This window comes from Orycteropus afer, unplaced genomic scaffold (assembly GCF_000298275.1).
Source record: "Orycteropus afer afer isolate SDZICR_OR568_19922 unplaced genomic scaffold, OryAfe1.0 scaffold00029, whole genome shotgun sequence".
Classification (NCBI taxonomy): domain Eukaryota; kingdom Metazoa; phylum Chordata; class Mammalia; order Tubulidentata; family Orycteropodidae; genus Orycteropus; species Orycteropus afer.
The window spans coordinates 16,258,776-16,270,494 of NW_006921616.1; the positions used below are offsets into that span (position 1 = coordinate 16,258,776).

An 11,719-nucleotide genomic window follows, 5' to 3' on the forward strand; every position below is an offset into this window, starting at 1 on the left:
TATATACATATACAGTGAAAATTTTATTTTCTAAATATTATCTAAAATCCCATGCAAAGCATTCTTAGGAATCTCTCTAAACTGAATTCCACATACATTAAGATTTCTGTGATTAAAAAACTGTGAAAATCTAAACTTCTTAGGCAAATAGGTAAAAGTAGGAAAAATAAAACTAATTAGCCATCCAAAATGTTAAAAACAAAAACTGTTATTTAAGGAAAAGGGGAGAAACATGATTACAAGACTTCACTTGAGGAAAGGTCATTAAAGCACTCAAAGTTGAATTGTAGCTTTTGACGAAGCTATTTTAAAATATGAAAGAATGCCCATGTGTCTGTCTAGAACATTTTGCAGTCTAGAAAGAAGAATTCTGAGACTGAGTTTTTAATTTCAAATTGTCCTTAAAACAGTTAATCTACGAACTAAAAATAATGGGGGGAAAGGCTTTTCTAAGTCAAAACTTATTGTTCCTTTATAATAAAGTAATAATACTAATGCTGCTGTTGTTATGTGCCATCAAGTCGGACCCAACTCATAGCAACCCCTCCTTGGGTTTCTGAGGCAGTATCACTATGGAAGTAGATTGCCCAAACTTCCTTCCGAGGAGTGGCTGGTGGGTTTAAACCACCAGCCTTCTGGTTAGCAGTCAAATGCCTTAGGTACTACGCTACCAGAGCTCCCAAAATACTACTAATAATTGTGAAATATAAAATAAAAGCTAAATTAAGACTGTTTTAGGTAATCCAGCAAAATGAACGGCTAAAAGCCAATGTAACAAAACATGAGTTTTGCTTCCCCTGAAAATGGAATTCTATATGTAGGCAATACTATTCATCGTATAACAAAATTCTAGCAAACAGTTAAAGAACCTACGGATCACTATTAATTTTTGTGATGATTTAATTACTTAAGGTCCAATGTTCATTTTTACCAATTAAAAACATCTTCCAGGGTATGTGCTTTAACTCAGAAAACACATTTAGGTCTGCGACACAGTTCAATATAAATGCTTTTAAGAGCAGTGGAAAAGCAAAGGCCATCTGCTTTGAATTTTAAAAGCAAAACGTAGTATTTAACCTAGGTGGTCAATTGAGGCCCTGCACCTAGTTGAAATGGGCCACTCACCACTATCAAGTTAGGAACACAGTGATCAGCAATACAGGCTTTAGAATCCAAGGGCCTGGCTTGAATCCCATTGCTACCTCTTGCTTACAATGTAACCTTGGGCAAATTACGTTATTCACCATGCCAGTTCTCTCATCTCTGTGATGAATATAATAGTACTTACATCATAGGATTATGAAGATCAAATGAATTATACTCAAAATCACAGAGAAAACTAGCCTTTGGTTAATGCTCATTAAATCACGATCATTCACTAAATCCTAACAAGTAGGGAACACTATATCCAAGAACTATGGCAAGCTACAAAGAGACGTTTTTCAATAAGATGATTATAAATTAAGTTGTTGTTGTTATTAGGTGCTGCCGAGTCATCTCCAACTCATAGAGACCCTAAGCCCAGCAGAACAAAACACTGACTGGTTCCGTGCCAGGTCCATGATCCTTCCTATACTTGAGCCCATTGCCGCAGCCACTGTGTCAATCTATCCTGTTGAGGGCCTTTCCCTCTTTCACTGACCTTCCACCTTACCAAGCATGTCATCCCTCTGCAGGGAATGGTCCCTTCTGATAACATGACCAAAGTAGGTGAGACAAAGTCTGCCCATTCTTGCTTCCAAGGAGCATACCGGCTGCACTTCCTCCAGGACAGATTTGTTAGTTTTTTAGCAGTCCATGGTACTTGTGTGAGTTCTGGTGGCGTAGTGCCTAAGGCACGTGACTACTAACCAGAAGGCTAGAGGTTCAAACCCACCAGCCACTCCTCGGAAGGAAGGTTAGGCAATCTACTTCCATAGTAATACTGTCTCGGAAACCCAAGGAGGGGTCACTATGAGTCGGATCTGACTCCATGTCAGTGGGTTTGTTTTTTTTGTTTTGTTTTCAGCATTCTTTGTCAGCACCACAACTCAAAAGCATCAATTGTTCTTCGGTCTTCCTTATTCATTGTCCAGCTCTCACATGCATATGAGGTGACTGAAAATATCATGGCTTGTGTCAGGCCCACCTTAGTCCTCAAGGAGGTATCTCTGCTCCTCAGCACTTCAAAGGGGTCCTATGCAGCCATCTTGCCCAGTGTTGTACATTGTCTGATGTCCTGACTGCTGCTTCCATTGGTGTCAAACCAAAAAATGTGAAGTCTTTGACAACTCCAATCTTTTCTCCATTTATCGTGATGTTGCTTATTGGTCCAGTTGAGAGGATATTTGTTTTTTTTAATAATGAGATGTAATCCATACTGCAGACTGTAGTCTTCAATCTTCATCAGTAAGTGCTTCAAGTCATCCTCACTTTCAGCAAGCAAAGTTGTATCATCAATGTATCACAGGTTGTTAATGATTCTTTCTTCAATCTTGATGCCACGTTCTTCTTCACATAATCCAGCTTCTTGGATTATTTGCTCAGCATACAGATTGAATAAATACGGGGAAAGAATACAACCCTGACGCACTCCCTTCTTGATTTTAAACCATGCAGTGTCCCCTTGTTCTGTTTGAATGACAGCCTCTTGGTCAATGTACAGGTTCCTCATGAGTACAATTAAGTGTTCCGGAATCCCCATTCTTCTCAGTGTTATCTACAATTTATTATGATCCACACAATCAAATGCTTTTACATAATCAATAAAACACAAGTAAACATTTTTCTGGTATTCTTTGCTTTCAGCCAAGATCCATCTGACATCAACAACGATATCCCTTGTTCCATGTCCTTTTCTGAATCCAGCTTGCAACTCTGGAAGTTCTCTGTCAATATACTGCTGCAAACGTTTTTCAATTATCTTCATTAAGATTTTACTTGCATGTGATATTAATGATACTGTTTGATAATTTCCACATTCTGTGGGATCAACTTTCTTTGGAATGGGTACAAATATGGAACTCTTCCAGTCAGTTGGCCAGGTAGCTGTCTTCCAAATCTTTTGGCATAACCAAGTGAGTGCCTCCAGTGGGGCATCCGTTTGTTGAAACACTTCAATGGGTATTCCATCAATCCCTGAAGCCTTGTTCTTTACCAATTCCTTCAGTGCAGCTTTGCCTTCTTCCTTCAATACCACTGGTTCTTGAACATATGCCACCTCCTGAAATGGATGAAGATCGACCAGTTCTTTTTGGTATAGTGACTCTGTGTATTCCTTCCATCTTCTTTTGAGGCTTCCTGCATCATTCAATATTTTGCCCATAGAATCTTTCAATATTGCAACTCGAGCCTTAAATTTTCTTCTCAGTTCTTTCAGCTTGAGAAATGCTAAGTGTGTTCTTCCCTTTTGGTTTTCTAACTCCAGGTTTTTGCACATTTCATTATAGTAATTGGCTTTGTCTGCTCGAGCTGCTCTTTGAAACCTTCTGTTCAGCTCTTTTATCTTGTCATTTCTTCTATCTCCTTTACTACTCTCTGCTCAACGGCAAGTTTCAGAGTCTCTTCTGACATCCAGTTTGGTCTTCTCTTCTTTTCTCGTCTTTTTAATGACCTCTTGCTTTCTTCATGGATCATGTTTTTGATGTCATCCCACAATTCTTCTGGTTTTTGGTCACTGGTATTCAACGCATCAATTCTATTCTTTAGATGGTCTCTAAATTCAAGAGGGATATATGCAGGGTCAAATTTTGGCTCTTGTGGACTCGTTTTAATTGTTTTCAACTTCAAGTTGAACTTGCATATGAGCAGTTGATGGTCTGTTCCACAATCAGCCCCTGGCCTGGTTTTGGCTGAAGATATTATATTAAGCTGTTCCATTGCCTCTTGCCACAGATGTAGTCAATCTGATTCCTGTGTACTCCATCTGGCAAAGTCCACATGTATAGTCACTATTTGTGTTGTTGAAAAAAGTTATTTGCAATGAATAAGACGTTGGTCTTGCAAAATTCTATCATGTGATCTCCAGAGTTATTTCTGTCACCAAGGCCAAATTTTCCAACTACTGGTGATTCTTCTTTGTTTCCAACTTTTGCATTCTAGTCACCAGTGATAATTTACACATCTTGATTGCACCTTCAGTCAATTTCAGACTACAGAAGTTGATAAAAATCTTCAATTTCCTCATCTTTGGCTTTGTTGGTTGGTGCATAAATCTGAATAACAGTAGTGTTAACTGGTTTTCCTTGTAGGTGTATGGATAATCTCCTATCACTGACTTAAGAACATTGTACTATCATTGTACTTAAGAACAAATCATGAAACATCCTTTGTGATGATGAATGCCATGCCACTTTTCTTCAAATTGTCATTCCTGGCATAGTAGATCATTTGGCTGTCTGATTCAAAATGGCCAAAACTGGTCCATTTCAGCTCACTAATGCCTAGGATATCAATCTTTATGTGTTCCATTTCATTTTTGACAACTTCCAACCTTCTTAGATTCATACTTCATACATTCCACATTCCGATTATTAACGGATGTTTGAAGCTGTTTCTCCTCAACTTGAGTTGTGCCATGCCAGCAAATGGAGGTCTTAAAAGCTTTACTTTATCCGTATTAGTAAGGTTGGTTTTATTCTGACGATGCAGCTCTTTCCAAGTCATATTTTGAGAGCCTTCTGACCTAAAGTGCTCATCCTCCTGCACTGTTTTGGACAATGTTTTTGGGCTATTCATAAAGTTGTGCAATAAAGTATCAGACAGTACTTTTTTGCTATTCATTAAGATTTTTTCTGGCCAATTCTTTGAGAAGTAGATGGCCTCTTCCTTCTTCCTAGTCTGTCTCAGTCTATAAATTGAGTTGGAATCTGTGTACCATGTGCAACCCCGCTGGCATTCGAAATACTGGTGGCACGGCCTCAAGCCTCACAGCAACACACAAGCCACCACAGTATGACAAACTGACAAACAAGTTTTTCTCCTTCAGCTGTTCAAAACCTCTCCGCTTTCTGCCTCTTGGGTGTGGGGCCTGTGTCCCTGGGCCTGTGTCCCTCTGCTTACTTGAGATCCCTGCCACTGCTCTCATAAATTAAGTAGAGGGAGAAAAAAAAAATCACACTTAAATCTCTTTTTTTAAACTATGTAAACAAACAAACAAAAAAAAGATGTATATATTGTGACAATTGACATGTCTAATGTTTCACTAATTCTCCACTTCCTCACACAGCAGAGGAGCTCTGGTGGCACAGTGGGTAAGGCATTTGGTTGCTAACCAGAAGGTCAGTGGTTCAAACTCACCAGCTACACTGTGGGAAGAAGATGAGGCAATCTACTGCCATAAAGATTGATAGCCTTGGAAACCCAACAGTGGTCGCTATGAGTTGGAACTGACTTGATGGCAGTGGATTTTGGTTATACAACAGAGTCCTATGCAAATTCTGAAAGGATAGAAGGGAGACAGTGCTTGTTTAGCTCTACTTCTAGCCAAGAGAGAGAGTGCTGCCATAGTAAAATTATTATTCTTAGTATTTCCCAAATTCAGTTATTCCATCTTCTGAGAGCACTTCATGTTCACACAACCAAACCCATAAATTGAGAGTCTTCTCTTCTACCAATACCATGACTACAGGAAAGATTCTCCTTGCTTTTTATTTAAAACAATATAACTCAAAAAATAAAATATGTGGATTAACGCCAGTTTTAAAAACCAAACCCACTGCCATGGAGTCGATTTTCACTCACAGTGATACTACAGGATAGGGTAGAACTGCCCCATAGGGTTTCCTAGGCTATAAATCATTACAGAAGCAGATTGCTACATCTTTCTCCCGCTGGTGGGTTCAAATAGCTGACCTTTCAGTTAGCAGCTGAGGGTTTACCCTATTCTTGGACACTGAGTCCAGCATTGATTTCTGTGGAGATATGCGAAATAATGATACATTTAATGTTATCATATTTATTTGAGAGGAAATACATGAAAACAGATTTCTTGAATGGGATAGCCACCAACACAGACTATCTCAAATCATTGCTATTATTTAGAAATGAAAAGAGGATCTCTCTGGGTCATTCAAATCCACTATACTTTTGCAGGCTAAGGGTATCTATTTAGGTCCTAAAAAGATTTTAATAGGAAATAGTACAGACTTAACAGAACTCTGCACTGACCTTAAATATGCCTAGTATATCTATTCTTGGAAGAACTTAAAAATTCCACCATGCAACTTTCAAGTTTCAATCAAAAGAATGGCTAAAATGGATCTATATCCATAACATATATAGAAATTAGAAAAGAATACTTACTTTTGAAGTGACCTAGTAATAGGAATCATACTTTCCTTCAATTGCAATTTAGAAAATTCATCTTCGGAAATCTATTATTAAAAACAGCAAATTTAAGGAAATATTGAAATTATATAATCATAAACTTAAATGCTATTTAAAATGTGATGAATAAGATATTAAGAATATTTCCTGCATTTCCAAAGTATTAATTCTGGCAAACAATTTTCAGTAGCACATTAAAAATACTACAAGTACTACTTAGATTCATCTTTCAGTTGTCCTAAAATTTGCTTCTATGTGTATGTTTATTAAAAATCAAATCTTAGCTTGAAAATTGTGACTGAACAAGGTTACATCTCAGTGAGCTTGAAAAGAGGAAAGGAGAGCAAAATGTTTGAATAATTCCAAACTCCCACCCTGCACAGAAACACTGGAAACAACCCAAAACTGTCAGAACCAACTTTATCAGAACTCTGGGGAAGAGTCAAAGGTTAACAGCAACCAAGCAAACACTAATCAAGAAAAAGGCAGCATAAAACGACAGGAAAGCTTTGTGGCCTTCTTATTTGCCCTTGCTCTACCCCCTCCTCAACTCGGCGAGTCTTGAAGACACAGTCCACATTCCCAGGATAGGAACCTGGTCTCTGGTTCCAGAGGGGAACCAACCTTATTTGCAAATTATTGCCTGTTATGACCTGTCTGTGGCTACCTGAAGGGCAAGGTTCTCATCTGTTTCACACAGCTCACAGCCCACTCAGGGCCAAAAAGTGGCAAGCAAAGCTCAAATACGTAAAACAACAGAAAAACCCACAAACACCTTAGGTAAAAGGATGAGACATATAATCTATCACCTAACACCACGCCAGGTAAAGAATTTCTTTGGGAAATTAGACATTCAAAAGCACACATGTTGATGAATGTTTTGGTGTGTATACTTTCACCACAATTAACAAAAGAAGAAGCATGTATACTGGGAAATTTAGAAAGCCGCATTATGCCAAGGACAGGACACATAATCAGAAAAGACTGTGGAAGACCATAAGCTTCATCACTGACTGACCAATAAGGTCAGTGCAAGCAGGAAGCAAAGTTGTAAAGGCCCTGGCTAAGGGTTAGAGTACTCCAGCAAAGGCAATCTGCAAAAAATTGAGAGAGATGTTTGGTTTTTGTTTTGCTTTGTTTTAAAGCTCCTGGTATTCCCAGTGAGGAACTGTGGTGGTGCAGTTGTTAAAGCATTCAGCTGCTAATCAGAACATCAGCAGTTCAAACCCACCAGCCACTCAGTGAAAGAAAGATTAGGTAGTCTGCTTCTGTAAAGATCTACAGACTTGGAAACTCTATGTGGCAGTTCTACTCTGTCCTAGAGGTCACCAGGAGTCAGAATCCACTCCATGGTAGTGTGGAATGGTGATGGAGTACCCAGAAGAGCCAACAAACACATGGTAAATTTCAGATGACAAAGTTAGTACAGAAATCTAATACTGAAAAGGTTTTCCTACGCTTTTCAAATACAACAACTACCAGAAAATGGGCCACACAGATTAATTTTCTAAGGCATTAGAAACAACTCTTAAAATCCTTCTGTGTTATAGTTGTGATACCATCATATCTAAATAGGATGCTACATTTATAATCATAAACAATCTATTTAGAGGTCAGTCACTGCAGAAATCTAAGAGTATTAGAAATGAGTAAGTTATTTTCCGAAAAAAAAAAAAAAAAGTTCTAATAGGCATATGCGGCATGCCTATTAACATAAATTGAGAAATAGGTCTAAAAAAGCTATAGGAAGAAAACTGTCACAGATCTCAATTCATAAATTGAATTTGTGCTTACTTGCTTAGTCCCTTCTGTTGGCTCTGTGGTTTTATTCTGACTGAAACTTTCTTGCACTGCTTGAAGATTAAATAACATTTGTTTCAGGGCTTCAACAGGACCATGATGTTTGCCTCCAGAAAGAGTACAGCTCTAAGATTAAAATAGATGATCATGTGGTTAACCTTGTAAACTCAGGGAAAAAAAGTTATTATTTTCTATTATTATTTTCTAATATAGGTTGGGCAATCCTACTTCCGTAGTGATACTGCCTCGGAAACCCAAGGAGGGGTCGCTATGAGTCAGGGCCGACTCGACGGCAAATAACAACAACAACAACAACAATATAAAGTTAATGAATGCTTATTGCAAACTTCCAAATAATACATGTCAATAAAGTGTTTGGAAAAATCAAAATTATAACTCGTCACCTCCCCATGTCCAGTCCCCAGATGAAATTACTTAGAGACAATTATTATTGATATTTGGCATATCCTTTCTAGTTCTTGCTCTTTTTGCATTTGTAACAAAGTCATTTAGTGTATTTAAGATGACTGATTTTTAGAACTGAAAATGTCCTCAAGAACATGTAAGCCAGCATGATCTTTTCAGACATGTAAATGAAGTTGGTTATCAGCTGAGCAAGAACTAGAATTGGAGTTGCTGTTGGTACAGTATGCCCTGCACATTTCTAAGTATTTTTTCACAGAGCGTGCTGGATGTTCACATCTTCATGTGCCATGCATTCCTTGCTACCTAAGTAACATTCACACCTCAATTAGCACTGACCTTACCTGCATCCAAAGAAGGCAACAGCACTTAGTCACATTAGGTGGTCAGGATACTTTAAAGAGAATCTGTAAAGGATATTTTAAAACTTCTTTTTAAAAGTCTTACCAGCCTATTGTTTTTATATCTTTCCAATGAGCTGATGTGTCCTGATAGCTATCTGCAGTGGCAAACAGGCCTCTTATGATGCCTGTAATTACTCTGAAATATTTTAGCACAGACAGTGTAATATATGTAGCAAATTTTTGAACTTCAATTCTAGAGGAAGTTGTTGCCTAGCATAGAAATGATAGAAATGGGCTCTCACTTGTAAAAATACTCAAGGTAAGTATAATGGCTGAAAAGATTTTAAAGACATTCCCCACCATTATATGAATGTTGTAGCTGTTGCTGTTGGTAGTGCCACTGAGTCAGTTCCAACTCATAGCAACCCCGTGTACAAGAGAAGGGAACACTGCCCAGCCCTGTGCCAGCCTCGCAATCCCTGCTGTGCTTGAGCCCACTGCTGCAGCCACTCTCTCAATCCATTCTGCTGAGGGTCTTCCTCTTTTTTCACTAACCCTCTACTCTATGCATTATATGGACTGTGTGAGTAGGATATAAAGAAAATGGGATATAAGAATCCAGCTAGGCTTGTGTCCCTATATCCTTAGAGATAGCACTGAGGTATTATAAGTAAATAATCCAGCATTCAGCCATTCACTGCTTTACAAGAAGTTCTGGTTGTCTGGTGCCAACCCCTGGGTGGCAAAAGCCTGCCTCTAGAATTTTTCAGGTCTGTCTGAAGTAAACCTTTCATGCAAGTTAGTAGGCAGAGTACCTGAAAAAGACAAAAAACTACAAAAAGGATTATATAAACTGTTTTGTGCCATTCTCTAATGAATGTTTAATAAATGTTGGCATGTGTGGTTGAATTTGTTCTGAGACTTTCTATTAAAACCTGGTAGTGTTAGGGAAATACAAATCAAACCACAATGAGATATATACTTCACACCTACTAGGATGCTTTCATCAAAAAAACATAAACTAAGTGTGGGTGAAGATGTGGAGAAAATAGAACTTTTGTGCATTGCTGGTAAGAAGGTAAAATTGTGCAGCCACAAGGAAAACAGTTTGGTGGTTCCCCAGAAAGTTAAACAAAGGATTACCATATGACCTAGCAATTCCACTCTGAGGTATACACCGAAAGAGCTGAAAGCAGGGACTCAAACAGATACTGGGGTACAATGTTCACAGCAGCGTTGCCCACAACAGCCAAAAGGTAAAAACAATCTAAGTATCCATCAAAAGATGAATGGATAAGCAAAAGGTAGCAGAAACGTAACAATGAAATATCATTCAGTCATAAAAATTAATGATGTTCTAATACATGCTGCAATACGGATGGACCTGGAAAAACATTATGCTGAGTGAAACAGACACAAAAGGACAAGTATATTGTATGTCTTCACTTGTGTGAAATATCTAGAACAGACAAATTCAGAAAGATAGAAAGTAGACCAGAGGTTACCAGGAGCTAAGAGGAGGGAGAAATGGAGAGCTATTGCTTACTGGGCATCAAGTTTCTGTTTGGGGAGATGAAAAACATCTGAAAATGAACAGTAATGATGATTTCACAGTGCTGTGAATGTAACTCATGCCAATGAATTATACAGGTTTCCACCACTATCCGAGAATAGAGGCTTCCTGTGAAACCTTTCCTAAACCGAAATGGTGCGAAGCACACTATGACCCAGGCAAAGGAAGACACTGGGAGGAGCACAACAGCTAAACGCAATACTATCACATACGCAATCCTTCATTAACATTAATGACAAACAATAATCGTCAAGTGGGTACACAGATAGACATGCAAGCTGAAGAGCTATGGGCAAACGAACTACACTCATGATTATAAACAGGTTTTGCAGAGGCTACTTCTACTTATGTGTTTGTAAGTGCTGCAAATACAGCCAAGCATACAGGGGGCACAGTTATGAAAACTTCTCAGCCATAGCCAAATTCCTTGAGAGAGTGAGTCACTGGGCTCATTCTCCATCCTACTTTGTTCTCCATCCTATTTTTTGAGTAGCAACAGGGGTCTTACAAGCTTGTGAGCAGCCATCTAAGGTGTAACTATTGCCCTCTCCCTATTCAAGGCAAAGAAGAGTAAAGACATTCAAAGACTCAAGGAAACAATTAGTCCAAAAGACTAATGGACCACAAAAACCACAGCCTCTACTAGCCTGAGACCAGAAGAACTAGATGGTGCCTGGCTATGACAACCAACTGTTCTAATAGAAGACCAGATTTACTGGTCTGATAGAGAATAGTGGAACCCCAAGACTATCACCCTCAGACATCCATCAAACCTGGAACTGAACTCACCTTCAAGGATCACCTTTCAGTGAAACAGACCAAAGAAAACCAAACTCACTGCCATCGAGTTGATTCCGACTCATAGTAACCCCTATTAGGTTTCTAAGATGGTAAATCTTTACAGAAGTAGATTGCTCCATCCTCCTAGATTGCCCCAACTTCCTTCTATGGAGCAGTTGGTGGGTTTGAACCTCCAACCTTCTGGTTAGCAGTTAAATGCCTTAGGCACTGTGCCACCAGAGCTCTTATTATAAAGTGAACAATAACATCTGTGTGGAACATAATCCTCAGAACAATCAACCATACGATACCAAAAGAGTAGCATTTGCCCAAAAACAAAGCTCAGAGGTCAAGAAAGAAGGACAAATGGGAACAGGGAACCCAGAGAGAAAGTGGGAAAAGTGCTATTATATGGGAGGACTGATGTCACAAAACAAAATATGTCTAATTTATTGAATGGAAAACTAATTTTCTCTGTAAAGTTTCACCCAAA

The 11,719-nt window shown here is 38.6% G+C and overlaps 1 protein-coding gene across 1 annotated transcript in view; it reads right to left on the bottom strand.

Annotated features, from left to right (window-relative positions):
* The window catches only part of CUNH18orf54 (chromosome unknown C18orf54 homolog), a 27,660-nt gene that overhangs the window by 4,575 nt on the left and 11,366 nt on the right, over positions 1 to 11,719 (bottom strand). Inside the window, exons 5-6 of the mRNA XM_007935534.1 lie at positions 8,101 to 8,232; positions 6,283 to 6,353 (exon numbers count right to left, since the gene is read on the bottom strand). Coding sequence (XP_007933725.1) covers positions 6,283 to 6,353; positions 8,101 to 8,232 — 203 coding nt within the window. The remainder of the gene's footprint in view (positions 1 to 6,282; positions 6,354 to 8,100; positions 8,233 to 11,719) is intronic.